The 16,960-nt window shown below is 34.4% G+C and overlaps 1 protein-coding gene and 1 non-coding gene across 2 annotated transcripts; one reads left to right on the forward strand and one right to left on the reverse strand.

The window, feature by feature from the left end:
- Positions 1-694: 694 nt before the first annotated feature.
- Trnay-gua (transfer RNA tyrosine (anticodon GUA)) lies at positions 695-766 on the forward strand. The gene has a single exon. It is a non-coding gene; the product is annotated as a tRNA-Tyr (tRNA).
- Positions 767-9,185: 8,419 nt separating this feature from the next.
- On the reverse strand, positions 9,186-16,657 carry LOC106130289 (uncharacterized). Its single transcript, XM_060948253.1, has 9 exons — positions 16,460-16,657; positions 15,732-15,940; positions 14,821-15,031; positions 13,707-14,072; positions 11,645-11,830; positions 11,090-11,211; positions 10,718-10,879; positions 9,930-10,100; positions 9,186-9,607 (listed from the first exon to the last, which is right to left on the reverse strand). Exons 2-9 carry the CDS (start codon positions 15,936-15,938, stop codon positions 9,317-9,319), a joined length of 1,716 nt encoding a protein of 571 aa, XP_060804236.1. The 5' UTR covers positions 15,939-15,940; positions 16,460-16,657; the 3' UTR covers positions 9,186-9,316.
- Between the last annotated feature and the right edge of the window lie 303 nt (positions 16,658-16,960).

Raw genomic sequence — 16,960 nt, forward strand, 5'->3', positions numbered from 1 at the left:
CTGTGGTCACCACAGAGCGTAGAACGCACGCTTTTTGTTCTGTGGTCACGCTTTTGTTAAGTCTAAATTATTGTCATATCAGTCATTATGTGAATGCGATGCCTTAATTCTAGCTTTGTTGGGAGAATGGTGTTCATATTGTTTATTGTTTTTTCTTATTGCTCTTTTAAGTTTCTATAAATTTTGTTCCAATTTTGAAGGTACTACAAAGTTTCATGATAATTCAATGAATAGTTTCTGCATGAAACAGAAATTAACATACATCAGCATATTGTTACAAACTTTCGCATTTAGGATTTAGTTCTAAATGTCTTTTGTTATATGCATTGTAGGTAAAGATATACATATATCGACTAAAAACCTGCTCATTCTTAGCATAGTGCATAGGTTAAAATTTTACCTTAGTCAAGTTTTACTAACTTTTTCGAGGTTGAGTACCTACATAAGTTTGATTACTAAATGATGCTTCGACAGCGATGGAAATAGTGAGAAAATTTCAGGTAACTATTATCCAAAATAGCTTTTAGGCTTCAAGCTTCAAAAAGTTTGCAAAGTTCAGGCGTCAATTCGTGTAAGTATAACCTTACTACTCTGCTAACTGACCCTGAGCTCCTCTCAGACGTAAATGCAAATTAACAGTTTAAACCATATATATTATATTTATTTGGTTTAAACTGTTAATATTTATTTGACGGCCTCTGTGGCGCAGTGGTAGTACGCTTGTCTGTAACACAGGAGGTCCCGGGTTCGAATCCCGGCCAGGGCATAATGAGAAAATAACTTTTTCTGATTGGCCTGGGTCCTGGTTCTTTATCTATATAAGTATTTATTATAAAATATAGTATCGTTGAGTTTAGTATCTCGTAACACAAGTCTCGGACTTACTTCGAGGCTAACTCAATCTGTGTAATTTGTCCCGTATATATTTATTTATTATTTCGAAATCTGTCGAGTTTCAATGTATTCTCTTCGCGAGACTTAAAACCTTGATGCACAATTTAAAAGATATGTATCATACAAATAAAATGACATTTGGCTCGAAAAATAAGAATACAAAGTAAAATCAATAACAAACGACAACAAAGAATTGAGCGTCAGTGGTCGAACGGGTAAGGTACATACCTACATACATACATACAATCACGCCTCTTTCCCGGAGGGGTAGGCAGAGACTACCTCTTTCCACTTGCCACGATCTCTGCATACTTCTTTCGCTTCGTCCACAAGCAACGGGTAAGGTGCCTGGTTAAAATGCGTGTGGCGCAAAAAGGCACAGGTTCAATACCCACCACGGCCATGTACCAATGACTAATTTCAGAGTTACGTAAGCATTCGTTTGAATAAAACATCGTGAGGAAACCTGCACATTCACTTGCCTGAATGTGTAACCATGATAGATCCAATACGGGTTAGGTTACCCTGCAAAGGTTGCATTGGTCAGATGGGAGTCGCTTCATATAAAAATCTGACTCACCCAATTCACGATCAAAGGCATACCCAAGGCTCCGCTCAAGAGTGGTGAAGATGCCGCTAGGACTAAAGCCAGGAGAAAGATAATCAAAGATGATATATGAGATGATGATATGATAGTGCCGTGTGGATTCCGGCACCAATACAAAAAAGAATAGGACCAATCCATCTCTTTCCCATGGATGTCGTAAAAGGCCACTCAGGGATAGGCTTACAAACTTGGGATTCTTTTTCAGGCGATGGGCTAGCAACCTGTCACTATTTGTTTCTCAATTCTATCATCAAGCCAAATAGCTGAACGTGGCCATTCAGTCCTTTCAAGAATGGCTCTGGCTTGGCTCTGCCTACCCTGCAAGGGACATAGACGTGACCATATGTATGTATGTATGAAATGATGATAAGAAAGATGAAAGACAACAAAAAATCACCTACCGACTGACTTATTGCTACAAAAACTGCAACGAACACTTTCAGACAAATAAAATGGAACCACGGGAATGCGTCAGTCGATTTTGTTCGAAGTCGGCCCTCCACTCGATATCAGTTGCTTATTCAATCGAGGCGATTTCGACTGCAGTGCAAAATACAGTTCAGTGCATGGCACAATTTACAATTCACTTGCGATTCGGTCCCAGCGATGGGCCACAATGGATGGCGAATTTTGGAACGTTCGAGATTCGATCAAACATTTTCGACTAAACGTTCAAGATGTTTAAATTACTCGTTGACGTAGTACTACTCGTATTTTCTGATTCTGTACTTTATGGAAATCTATTTCTTAATACTAACTTTATTATGTTGTTTTAAAATCTATTGGTTAAAACATATGGAGCAAAACAATTTATTTATATACAACATCTATCAATGCACAATTATGATGACATATATACGTCTCCATTTATTTTAATAAAGACTGAAAGCCACTTTCAGCTATATGACCCTAATGATAAAATTGAAATTCAAATAGTCAAAAGTTAGCTAGCCTATTGTGTTAGAAGATTCCCAAGTTTTAAACCTTTCCTTTGAATTACTACATTTGTTCATAAGGTGATTTAAAACTATTTTTTTGTTTGTAACCATCCTTTGATTAATCTTAGATAGAAGCTACAAATGAAAAAGGTTTAAAGGGCAGAAAATTATTTCACAATCTCACAAGAGCATCAGAAAATGTTCTGTCTTAAAGGCGTCATATGATTACTATATGGCTAAACCGCGCGTTTTAGTTTCAAAATATCTATCAAAGAAATACATGTTTTTGGTTATTTCTGTTGCAAACTAAACGTCGCTAGCTGTGTGTCGTAAATTTTACAATGTTTTATACGTTTTGTTTTCAACGCTCAATTCATGTTCCAACAATTTATGGCCCGAAATTGGACCATAAATTGGTTACAAGTGTTCCTAACTAAGTTTCTGGTGTTAATCGGTTATTATAGGCTGCCAAGTTGGAGTTAGCGGCTTTTAGAGATCAAGTCAATGATAAGTTACTTGAAATATCAGTTGATTTTAAAGAGTTATTAGCTAGCCTTCGACTTCTTCCATCGTAAATCTCCATGAAATTTTAACTTTTTACATTATCCCAGTGCCCAAGTTATATAACTGTAAAGTTTAAAAAACCACAAATAAGTATAGTTTTTTTCTAGTCAATGCACATACAAAAATACCCCTTTTTCAAACATACATTTTTTTATCTAGTTGGTAATCGAACCTAGAACGCCAATGTGATGGAGAAACATGCTAACCACTACATTGACAGTTCTGCGCAGACGATCCCAAAAGTAGTGTACCTTTTCAATTTTTGAAATTTCCTACCATAATTAATTGGAACATGGATTGAGTGGTCTAGAAAAGTGGCGTTATTTTATGTATGTATGTAAAATGCATCCATTGTGTTCAAAGCTTTTCAAGGAGCCTTTTCTGAGTGACATTAATTGCGCATGCCTCTCCTACTATGACACTAATGTGACGTCGTACTCGTTATAATATTTCGAATACTTAATAATAATATATATCTACAATGATGCAGTTAACAGTTTCGATGAAGTTGTAAGGATATGCGCTAAGAGACTTGCATCGTAAAATCTTATAATTTTTTTACTTAAAATTATTAGGGCCGTGTGGTTTCCGGCTTTCCTATTCCCATGGATGTCGTAAAAGGCGACTAAGAGATGGGCTTATAAATTTTGGATCCTTCTTGTAGGCTATGCGCTTGCAATCTGTCACTATTTATATCACATTTCCATCATAAAGTCATACAGCCGAACGTGACCTTTCAGTCTTTTTAAAACTGGTGGCTCTGTCTAACACGCAGGGAATATAGACGTGACTGTACGTAAGGTTTTATTTAAATGACAGGTCGTTGTCTTAATTTGTCGCTCTCTTTTATGTCGGCGCTTAGAATATCCACTTAAATACAAAATAATAATCCTTCATGACCGTTTATGATACAACGTTGAGAAATATCCTTAAATATACCCCTGTAAGGTTCCAAATCGACTGTCCTTTGTAAAGTTTGTACTAAGATTTTCCAGTATGTAGTGATTGACAGTAATTGCTCAGTGGAGCTGAACGTTCGACGCCATTTTAATGGCGGTCCGAGCTGCAGCATGATTTACGGTAGCTGCGACTGATGCTGGTTCAAATACAAAGTCTGCTGTGTTTGACTAGCTTTTGTTAGGGTCTTTGCTTTGGGGAAAATTAATTTTATATCTATACTAGACACCGCCCGCGACTTCGTCCGCATGGAAACCCTATCAATCCCGCGGGAACTCCGGAATAAAAAAGTATCCTATATGTTATTCTGGGTCTTCAGCTACCTACATTCCAACTTTCATTGTAATCGGTTCAGTAGTTTTTGCGTAAAAAAGTAACAAACATCCATACTGACATCCTGACATACTCACAAACTTTCGCATTTATAATATTAGTAGGATATATCCTAATCAGCTGTTGCCTGGCTGTTGTTTATTTTCACAATTGTATACTAGGTGTCACTTATTGACGTCACATCACTTAAATCTAAATCGTGGAATAATGTACATTGTCTACATTAAAAACATGAATGTATGTTAAACTAATGATTTCAATACGAACATTTCGTCATATAAATAAAGATAAAATAAGATATTCAGGAATCAGAATAATAACCACAGGATCCAGGGTTTTAGTAAAATACATCTCTGATACTTGTCACACATTTCTGACAACTATTTAATACTTTTAACAAAAATCAACAACAAAAATTTCAATTTGCACTTCAGCGGTTGCGGCGCTAAATTGTCAAGGGTATGACACAACTGGCATATTGAAAATTCTCCTAAATTGTATTCAGCACATAAGGCACCAATGTAACGGAAAACTACGGAAATCCTTCCTAAATTTTTGCTCTATTACAGACTCGGGCCAAAGCTGTTCGGATTGATTAAAAGACTCGACGAAATCCACCCTTTTGAAAGGAATCATGTATGCTTTGAAAGAGATTTGCACGCAAGTGAAATATGATGGTGGATTTTTTTCTGCTATATTTTTAAAGAAGAGGTTAGTTTGATCGCTTAATGTGATTATTTATAAACAGATTTCTAGTCTAACTTATTCACTACCGTAGACCGTTATATACTTATCTTTAGCAAAGTTATAGACTTTGTAATGTCAATCTCAAAAAAATAACAACAAAATTATAACAAATATTTTTTTTAAATAGAAAGTAATTGAAGGAAAAACATTCGCCTTATTGAAGTTCGTGAATAGAATCGAAAAGAGTCTTTGTTCTCTACCAAAAATTGAACGGCTTAAACAAATGTACATGATCTTACAACGGATATAAAACAAAACGATTATTCCACTTACATATTATTTCTCTTACCATCGTTGATTTACCCAGTATTTCCACGTGATTTCCACTCAGTGATTCTCAAACGGGCCGTACAAATAGGCCAGTACTAATATTATTACAGGATATGTAACCACGGTATGGACAGGCAACATTAGAAACATACCACATAGACCTTAATATCGAGGCAGTAGATGCTTTATTGCAATGAAATTGGGTAGAGTTTTGTGCTGTTTTCTGTACGTCTAGCAGATTCTACGGAAACAAGGTCGGATTTCTGTTATTATGTCTAATAGTACGTAGTGATGTGTTAGTCGTTTATCGACTTTGGGGTTAATAAAGTAACTTTACGAAACATGACCATATTTTCATTGTGTTGTCGTAAAAGTACTTTAATCTCCTCTTAGAGGTTGACCCCGGGCTTCACTCCAGAGAGTTGAGAGACTTTATTCGTCGTTGTTTGGTAATCAGTTACGGTAGAAGAAAATAAAGCATCTTCCTAAGATACCGGTTCATTACTAAACAATATATTTTGTAAACGATTTTCAAGATTTTCAAGTTTCAGCGAAATTATATTAATAAGCATTCGACAACGTTTCACAATTAAATTTTTTATTGCAACAACAGAATTTATTTATATAATTTCTGCCTAATCCCATATTCAAATAACATAACAGCAATCAAGGGAAATTCGTGGGGTTTGTAACGCAAAACAAACTAGTGGTAAAATAAAACTGAATGTGTACATTAACCGTCCTCATTTACATACAAATGGGCGAGCATAAAACGTGCATGTATTTTTATTAGAGCCGCTTCATTTCACCGCCCGTGAAGCTTTTTTTTATCCGTTACCTCGTTGTTAATGAGGTTGTGTAATTTTTTCTTTAATATTTTCAAATTTGTTCGTTTCCCGTGTGGTTCTTGATGCCAAAAGTAATAAGTATACTAGGAACACTCCATTTATTTCCCATGGATGTTGTAGAAGAGCCCGGGATATGCTATTGACCGTGGATTGGGCGTGTTAGGTATTTGCACGAAGCGACTCCCATCTAACCTCTGCAACCAAATTTACAAGTGGAAATCCATAGTCTTTGCCAACCCAATGAGAAAATATGAGTATGTATGTATATATATCATAGAGGGCAACTAACGGATAGGCATATAAAATTGGGATTCTTCTTTTAGGCGGTGGGCTAGCAACCTGTCGCTATTCGGATCTCAATTCTATCATAAAGTCAAACAGCTGTCTTTCCAAGAATCTTGGCTCCTCTACCCCGCGACGGATATAGACGGCTATGGGTTGCAGTGGTCAGATGGGATGGGAGTCGCTTCGTGTTAAAACCTGAATCACCCAATCAATGGTCAAAGGCACACCCCGCACTCCTCTACAGAGTCATGAGGATACAACCGGGACTAAAGCCAGGAGGAAGAAGAAGAAGAGTGTGTGCTGCCCTTTCATTTGTTCTTTAATGGCACTTTCTTGACCCCCTACAAAATCTCTTTAGTGCCCCTTTAGTTCTGTATTATAAACTTCTTGTTCTAAGAAGGGCTGTTGATATACGTTACGTCTTACGTAACCATGTCATAGATGAGTGATCGCTTTAATCTGATACCCTGAAGACCGCTTGATTTCCATGTAAGACGTATCATGGATTGACATTGTTAGACAGGTATTCAACAGAACATCGCAACTGCTCAAATAGTTCTAAGTCCTACACATAACCTACATCACATTTATAAAAGTCATTGACTTTTATAAAATAGACCAGAATTCAGCCAATAAGTTTTCCGGGGTCCAGTCAGAATTTTCAAAACTCAATTTCGACATCCAAATTAATATAACTAATTGACTAACTTAATGTTGGTAAGGTCTTAATTTAAATATCGTTTAGGGGATTGTCGACACACCAAGAAAAAGTAAGGTCTGTCAGTGATTTAAGCCTATAAGTCAACATAGCCCTATAATAATTATTGACAAACTGAATAACAAAAACCTGTATCCGAAACCACTAGAAGAAGAACGCTGAAATAAGCCACGTATGTTTCTTTAAAATAAAAGTTACTCGTAACGCGAGCGGAGAGGCAAAGGGCCGAGTAGTTTTATACTAACATATTAATTTATAATCACGTAAAATTACAGCATGTGAAATAAAAAGATTAAAAATAATTTCATTTAATTTTCTGTGGTCCGCTAAAGATGGCGAGTGCATTTAATGTAATTTTTGTTAGTCTATCTTTTCTGTTGGGTCAATGAAAAAAGAGATTCGGTCATTAAGCGCAGTTCATCGCTTAATAAGGATTGATTACGAATCAAAATGACAATTAGAATTCCAAATGAGTGAGAGAAACCCCCTTTACTTTTCCAATTCACTATTGCAACTAATTAAAACTTAGTTTAATCCGGGAATCCCATTATACTTTCAGAAATGGCGACGGGTTAACCTAGAAGTGTTGGGAGGGAGATCTGTTTGGATGAATTTACACCGTTGTGTAACAGATTTAAGCAAAATAATAACCTGTTACATATTTGCTGTTAATAACTAAATATTATAAAGCTGAATAGTTTGTTCGTTTGTTTGTTTGAACGCGCTAATCTCAGCAACTACTGGTTCGAATTGAAATTTTTTTGTCAAACTCACTGACCAATTATACATCAATATTTTAGGGCTTTCCATTTTGCTTTCATGACATTTAGAGGTAATACTTACTTACATTAATAATTTTATCCCAAGTTTGCTTGGCTTAAGCCAATGGCTGAAATATAAAACACTAGATATACCTCAATTTTTAAAGAAACAAAACGATAAAACCAAACTTATTCTTATTGTGCAAAATTTTTAAAAGGTTTCAGAGAAATTTGTAATGCGTTCGGTAAGTGAAAAATCCAAAATTTTATTATATTTTTAATTTCTACCCCTGCCTTGTTCATACTGTTATAGCATTAAAGTCATTTATTGCATAGCTCGGTCGTTCGTTCCTGTTTGATTTTTTACGATCCTTTCTTGGCAAATGCATGAATATACTCGTACCAAAACATCTGCCTTTTGTTACACTTCGGTGTAAATGGTGTCAAACTTTTCTCGACTCTGAGCAGAAACAGTCTGACTTAAATGGTTTCCTGTTACCTCCTGATTCTGTGTTCGTATGTTGACGTCGTGATGGCTTTCCAAATTCAGTAGTTCATTAAATTGGTTTATCTAAGTTTGTATCCATTTATAATTCATCTAAAAATTCTGAAGTCTTCATGCGCCAAATGCTGGCCAGTTCACTATTTTATTTAAGTTGACAAATTTGAGTTATTATGAGAAATTTGGAAAATAGAATTTTTAACATTGAAATATTTCATTCACATATATTTCTTTTTTTTTAACATTGTATCAAAATTTGTGGTTTATATCTTTGCACCTAAAACAACTGCTGCATAATTGTTTTTCTTGCATTCATCATTAAAATTTCTAAGACTTCAGACACACGTTAAAACACCCGAGTTTCGACAACACTTTATATTTTTATCTGCTAACTAAATAAAACTTCTTTATAGAACCAACCTCCTTAAAAGTCGGTAATGTGTTCTCTATTCCGACGAAATACGAGCCATAGATGTCTGAATAGCGGAAGTTTAGTTGTTAAAAACGCACGTGACCGCACTTAGCTTCTTGTATAACAGCTAACCAACTTTTGGTCTATTCAAGAAAACGGAGGTTGAAGTTTGCTTTAGAAAGAATTTCGGCTGGCCTATTTATTGGTGTTGAATGCTAACGAAATTTTTCCGTAAGATTTTTTACATTTGTTTTTATTCATGATGAAATAGGCATTCTACATACATCTAAAATTTCGAGTAATAGTTATAAAAATTTGGGCAAATACCAAGTGTCAATAAAACAAAGGATGACCATAATTACCAAACAAGTTTATTATTCGTTCTTTTTAAATACTTATCGCCATACAATACAATTTACAAACATGGTGTTTTGTAAAAGAGTTACCAAATAATAATTTATATTGGCACTACCGTAACAATTAACTATACTGCTCCTTTAGAACTCTTCTCAAAAGCTTCCCTGATGGATTTTTAGGCAGACTGTCCAATAGGACTACTTCTTTTATTCTTTTGAACTCCGCGACTCTTTCACTGACAAAGTCTATAATGTTCCTTGGGTCTACTTTGTGTCCATCTTTCAGCACGACGAATGCTTTCGGAACTTCTCCTGTCTTTGGATCTGGGAAACCCACTACTCCTGCATCAAGAACAGCTGGATGCTCTTTCAATAAGTGTTCTAATTCAGCTGGCGGTACTTGGAATCCTTTGACCTTTAAAATTGAAAGAGCAAATAGAAAAAGGATTAGGGAGCTTACACAAGTCTATGAAATCTTTTAAATGAAAGGTAAGGGTTTCCATAATCTTTCGACACAAACGTAGACAAATGTATATTACAAATTGTAGATTCTTGTTATCTTTTTCAAAGCATGAAAATTTTCAGATATTTTATAAATTGTTTAAAACTAATCAACAATCATTAATGTTATTTAAAGAAATGTGTGCAGATTCGATTAAGCTAATAAACACTTGTATATATTACACTTGTATAGTATTAAAATTATTGAAAATTCAACTACATATACAATTACGTACCTTTATGAGTTCTTTGAGTCTATCAGTGATAGTCACTCCACCGTCCTTATCAATTGAAGCTAGATCACCAGTTCTGAACCAACCGTCCTCAGTGATTGCATTCCTAGTAGCCTCAACATTATCCCTATAGCCCTTCATTATATGAGGACCGCGAAGAAGTAGTTCTCCAACCTGAAAGTATCCGATTAAAATTTGTTCCAGATGAATTTGGCATTCTTAAACATCTATTTATATAATACTAGAGGCCGCCCGCGACTTCGTCCGCATGGAAACCCTATCAATCCCGCGGGAACTCCGGGATAAAAAGTAGCTTATATATTATTCTGGGTCTTCAGCTACCTACATATCAAATTTCATCATAATCGGTTCAGTAGTTTTTGCGTGAAAGAGTACATCCATACTGACATACTCACAAACTTTCGTATCTATAATATTAGTAGGATTTATTTGAATTTACGTCAATTACATAGCTGTCATTTGCGTTTTGTTATTCCAAGTCTGATTCTTTTTTGTTATACCACGTTTTATAGTGACTGACGTTTCATGTCAAGTCACACGGGAACGCTGTCGAACGGGATAAAAATTATCCTATGTCCGTCTCCTGGCTCTAAGCTACCTCCCTACCATTTTTCAGCCAAATCTGTTCTGCCGTTCTTGAGTTATAAGTGGTGTAACTAACACGACTTTCTTATATATATATAGATAATGCTCCAAACGGAATCCATATATTACGAAACTAGACAGAGACTCCTTAAAACAAAATGTATTTAAAAACAAATTCAACATACCTCATCAGGACCACAATTTCTCATGTTTGAGTCCACAATTTTAGCTTCAGTATTTGATAGAGGGAACCCGGCTATTTTTACCGTTCCTATATTTTTGGGTGACGCCGTCGCCAGCGGTGAAGTTTCAGTTAATCCGTACAAGTTGAGGAAAATCAGGTCTTTCTGCAAAGTGAAAAGTTGTTTTAAAATAAGTTGCGGGAGCCACTTTTAAGCATTAAAATGATTAAATAACTCTAGGAGTTACATTATGAAAGTAACAAAATCAAGTGTTTGTAATTATTTCAGTTGTACTAAGTATTGTATTATTTTTAAATAAAAAAAAACATTAACTTATCATTTTAAAACTTAAAAAAAAAACCTTGAGTATATTACCGTTCCCTTTTCCCGTACTCTATCGACATCCAACTTTGGGAGTGGCGCTGCTCCACTTGTGATCAGTTTAAGGGACTCAAGGTGTTCCCTTTTTACGTCAGGATGAGATCCGATGAATAATACTGAAATGAGTGATTCACTATTATCTGATGTCGTGCTACAAAATCACTTGTTGTACCTTTATCTTTCAGTAGTATTTTTAAAGCTCGGGGAAAAAGGAATTTTGCAACCATTGCCACGAAACATAATTTATTTTGGATCATGGTTATATATCCAGTTGCTTGAATGTAAAGATTTCCTCACAATGTTTTCTCATACACTCATATAACCCAGAAAAAAGTCATTGGATAAAACCGTAGTAAGATTTGAACCTGCGTAGGTTAACCACCGATTCTCTGAACGTGTAAACTAATATTCCCCTTTACCTATAAATATTTAATCAAGAGAGATACGAGTATGATTGGACCTGGACTGAAATCTTTCTATTCCAATAATTTCAAAGGATTAAACCCAACTATATGGTAGTATTTAAAAGTGATTGTAACAAAACCATACCGAGTGGTGGTGCTGCACTCAACAAAGTTATCTTATGTTCCTTGAGCGCGTTCACAAAAGATTCGGGATGAAATCTAGGAAGTGAGACCATCTGGACACCGACTGATAATTTGTGCAGCAGAGTGATTGATAGCCCGTAGATGTGGTAAAATGGTAGCACAGCCAACATTCTGTCCTGGTAAGATGCTGTGAAGAAATAAGATATGAATTTCATGAAATCATGTCATACATACATATATACAATCATGACTATATTCCTTGCAGTGTAGAGAGAGCCAACAGACTTAATGGCCACGTTAAGCTGTATGGCCTAATGCTGGAATTGAGATTCAAATAATGAGTGACAGCTTGCAAGCCCATCACAAGAAGAAACCCAAGTTTATTATTATTTCCTATAGTTGCCTTTTAAGATATCCATCAGAAAGATATGGAGTGGCTCTTTTCTAAAGACGACAAATGGCATCGGGGCTCACAAAAATACACTTAATCAATTATCCCTTCTGGGATAGCAAGAGCCTAAAGTCAAGACTAAAAGGTCTTATTTAGATGAAATTGGAACGATCACAGGTTTTTAGCTCATCGCCGAAAAAGTCTAAAGTTTATTAGCCTTCAAAAGAACCACAATGTTAAGGCTTTCTTAAGTTTGTAGGGAAGGAGCTGACACACACTTTGTCTATTTTTGCTAACAAACAAGTTTCTCATAAACTAGTTAAGGCTTTTATACGTCTTGCAGAAGATCCATAGCAATTGATGCCTTCAACTAGAACTCTTCTACTACTCCTTCTGAGGAAACACAAGAACTGTTATCAACCTAATGTTACATAGAAATAAATCAAATCGATTTCACTAAACATTTTATGGAACCTTGACAGCGCTGGTCAGTGAAACAAAATCAATATTCGGATTTACAGATGTCGGCAAGTTGAGAAATTTTATTTGTTTACATCTCTCGATCCACAGTTATACAATTTATTAAATATTGAAGTATTTAATCATATTTAGATCGTAGAATTTAGTATTTAAGAAGAGTAAAATTATTTGGGAATGCTTTTAAACTTGGGTGGGCTAGCAACTTATCGTTATCTGAATATCAATTCCATCATTAAACCAGGCTCTGTCTACTCGTAAGGAATTAATGATAAATATATGAATTCAATATTATTTTGGAGTGGTTCCAAGTTATGAATGAATATTGACATGCCGTTGCATTTGAACATTGTAAATATTTCAATTATTGCTTAAATTGAATCCGGAAACTGTCAGTTCAACTGTAAATCAAATAATGACACCAAATTGGCTCTCTTTTCCAATTTCGTAACTTCGTGTCTCTTCAAACCATGACATTGGCAGAATCACCGAAAGTCCGGTGGAAGCCATAATATAGAAAAGAAAGAAAGAAAACGATGAGTCTCTATATATACACGACTTTACACTTGGGCTTAATAATTAATATAATAATAAGATCATAAAGGTTTAATCACAGTTAAAAAAGTTTTTAAAACCTTGGACTAGCTTGTACGCTTTATTGGGAATTTTCACAAAATGTGAGCCTGTGTTTAACCATGAATTATGTGTTCATATTTTTTTTTAATTAAAATCGGTCTAGCGGTTAGCCATGAAAATGCAACATATATACATACATACTTGTTATGCACGGTAATGAGTATGTCCCAGAAATAAGTGTCTTGATACAAGGACAAGGGGAACTATTTAATCTATTATATAATTTTAGCAAGAATGTAGTTTATTATAGATAGATAGAAAAGATAATATATTCGTATTGTAGAATATAGGAGTTATTTTTTTTTATTTACTAAGAAAAGGAAACATGTATCAATTATATTACAAATTGTCATATTATATTATAATCTAATTGAAGTTATTTAATGCGTCTTTATTCTTTGCGGTTTAGACAGAGGTTAACGATCAAATTACGATATAAATAACGACAATTTGCTAGCCTTTTTAATCAATTTGATGCTAAAGTAAGCTCAATTTTCAATAATCAATATCGTTTCTTATAACATTATATAAACGCTTATATTATTTACTTTCCACTCACCTGTAGTCTCATCGTAATACTTAACGTCTTCAACATTTTGTTGTACTAAGTTCGCAACAAGATTTCTATTAGTTAACTGTACTCCTTTCGGTAGTCCTGTTGTTCCACTAGAATATGGTAACAAGGCTGTATTTACAGAAGTTCTGTTAACTTCTTTAAGAATACTATGATCTACATTATCATCTAGAGCTAATTCATCGAAAGAAATTGCACCTTCTGGTATACTGTTATCAATATATCCTTTGCATATAACAATTGGAAGTGTTACATTAGATAAGTTCATAGCTTCTTTTAACACTGACATTGTTTCGGGTATACCAACTAGTACTTTTGGTTTTGATAATGTTATTTGTCTTGCAACTTCATCTGAAAGGAAAACAGTACAATAATGAAGCATTACTGGATATTTTATTTTAAAAATTAACAAATTTAAGTAATTGGTTATCTTAATTATGTTGGTCAGTAAAACACTAAAGTTAGTGTTATTTGGGACTCTATTTCCACATAAATCTTGAAGAATTCGCCTTGTAGAACTTAATTAGCCTTCATCATGTCGCACACCTGGATAAATGCCTCTTGTTCCTCAACAAATTTCTGTCATGCGAATAATTACATGTGTTACAATTTGTAGTATCCTGGCTTTAGTTCCGGTTGCATCCTCACCACTCTTGGGAGGAGCCCGGGGTATTGCTTTGACCAATGGATCCTGGATTGGGTGAGTCAGGTTTTTACACGAAGCGACTCCCATCTGACCTCCGCAACCTTTGCAGGTAAAACTCGTATTGGGTCGAAAATGGTTACAAACAGTAAACAAACCAGTTGCCTGAATGTGCATCGCCGTAAGAGCATCGGTAAGTATTCAAACTAATATTAGTTAGTGTTTAGTATTGAAAAATTCACATTTTAAACTCTTTGTATTAAAACAAATTCAAACTTCGAAAACAGTCGTTGTACATGGCCACGGTGGGACTCGAACCTGTGCCTTTCTGCGCATCACGCACCTTACCGATTCGATCACCGACACTCCTTATGTGACGTGACGTGTTACAAATTGTAGTATAATAGAAATATAAATTGAAGAGAATGAAACAAAAATAAACTGCCTTTAACTTACGAGGCGTGTAAATAGGATTGACAGTTGTAACCTTAGCTCCTGCTTGTAAAGATCCTATAATAGTTAAGGCGTAATCTGGTGAATTTGGCATCATCACACAAACAACATCCCCATCTCGAATGTTCAACTTCTTCCTCAGATTCGCAGCTAAATTCTTAGAGCATTTGTGTAACTTCTCGTAAGTATAGTAACGTTTCGTCACTCCACATATCTGTAATTTATGATAAAGAAAGTTAGATAACTTCTGTGTTTTTTGTTACATAAGTATAAATATAATTAAAAATTAAGATAAGTGACATTAGGCTTGCGAAAAATCTTTTTCAATTGAATAATAAATTTCATTTAGACACTGAATATTTGAATAACAATTTTTATTTTATTTATGCCATTTGGAGATTTTGTGAATTTTTAAAATGGATGTAGTTTTCTGAATATAGTAACTAAAATTTAGTTGTTATATTTGTTCTTACATAAAATATTTAAATAAGTAAATAAATATATACGGGACAGATTACACAGATTGAGTTAGTCTCGAAGTAAGTTCGAAACTAGTGTTACGAGATACTAACTCAAAGATACTATATTTTATCATAAATACTTATATAGATAAACATCCAAGACCCAGGCCAAACAGAGAAAGTTCGTTCCTCGTCATGCCCTGGCCGGGATTCGAACCCGGGACCTCCGGTGTCACAGACAAGCGCACTACCGCTGCGCCATAGAGGCCGTGAAACGTTACATAAGGTGGTACAATATTTTCTAAACGTTTTAGTTTACTCTTTTTCACAATAAACATGCAAGCAGACATAGAGAACAGTTATTTATTTTAAAACAATTAATAAAAGAACGTTCTAATAACCGATGATTTCAAAATTTTATTAAATACTTATTGGTTCAGTATATGCACTTACAATTGCTGTTTTATCGGCCCATCGATCCATTTTCTCCCAAATATGTTCAACAAGCGTAGTATTTGGTATTTCTACATCTCTATAAGGTGATTTCACAATATTGTCTGGTGTCCAAACGCTTTTGTGTCTCGATGAGCACAAAATCGATTTTGAAGACGAAAGTAGTCGAATACTCCTGGTAAATAGTTTATTCGTATTGGACGACATTGCTGAAAAAAAGGAATGATATGGAAGCGACATAAGTTAATAAAATAAATGAAGTTTAATTCAAGTACAAATTATACTATTATTGTAAACATTAATGTAAGTTTATCTTTGGGATTTGAGAATTACGTGATAGATTGCTTATCGACAATGTTAATGGACCTTGCACATCCTGGCGATAGGGTTAAGTCTACTGATAGACTATTGTTTTGTTTTTATTTTTTAAATTGACAGCAGAAATATGTTTACTAATACGAATGGTGACATACTCAGTAGGAATTCATCTTTAAACATTTTAGTAGCTTTGGCCCGCGACTCTGTTTGTTTGATACTGTTCGAGTTAAATCTCTGTTATTAATCTGGTTTTCTTTGTTTTTTATTAGTATGTCAATCAGTAATGACTGATGAATTTGTTACAAGTAAGTAGTTAAACGTAAGTGTTGATAAGTAAGTATACAAAAAAATTAAAACTGATTTGAAGAAGAAGGGTAAAAGCATTAGTCAAAATCAAATTCATTACTTACCTTTTGACCTCACTAGTAGCCTCACTAGTAGTTATTTAATTTTAAAATTATTTCAATATTACACTTAATTATGTTCACACAATGTAAAATTGTAAAACACACGGAAGTCTGTAAAACCCTAATATTATACAGATTAACGAATATTTTCCACTACATACACGTTATGCCACAAGCACATATAAACGACAACTACTCTAACTGATATTGAAAACGTATAAACTATTAAAGGAAAGATTTATTGTATTTTGGTTACTATTACCAAGGAATAAGGTCTATGAAGTGAGGACTTCATATTTTATCTACAGCGAACAAATTGTCTTCAACCTGTTATTGTATTAAAAACTAGTTTTGGAATGAGAGTCAAGGTTTTTTTTTTCAAGTTCATGGTGTTTTATTGTTATGAATAATAGATTTCATGGTAATACGTATTCATTTGTTGATTATTATAAGTCGTTAATAAAAAAATTATTCCATACAAATACATGTTTTTATTTATTTGTT

This window comes from Amyelois transitella, chromosome 15, assembly GCF_032362555.1.
Source record: "Amyelois transitella isolate CPQ chromosome 15, ilAmyTran1.1, whole genome shotgun sequence".
Taxonomy (NCBI): Eukaryota; Metazoa; Arthropoda; class Insecta; order Lepidoptera; family Pyralidae; genus Amyelois; species Amyelois transitella.

What these genes read in the sequence shown, in the direction of transcription:
- LOC106130289 (XM_060948253.1), bottom strand. Translation starts at nt 15,938, where the DNA reads ATGTCGTCCAATACGAATAAACTATTTACCAGGAGTATTCGACTACTT. An exon ending in GTATTACGATGAGACTACAG is followed by an intron (nt 11,831 to 13,706) that starts GTGAGTGGAAAG and finishes ATTTCTTCACAG; the next exon opens with CATCTTACCAGGACAGAATG. An exon ending in GAAATTGTGGTCCTGATGAG is followed by an intron (nt 10,101 to 10,717) that starts GTATGTTGAATT and finishes GGATACTTTCAG; the next exon opens with GTTGGAGAACTACTTCTTCG.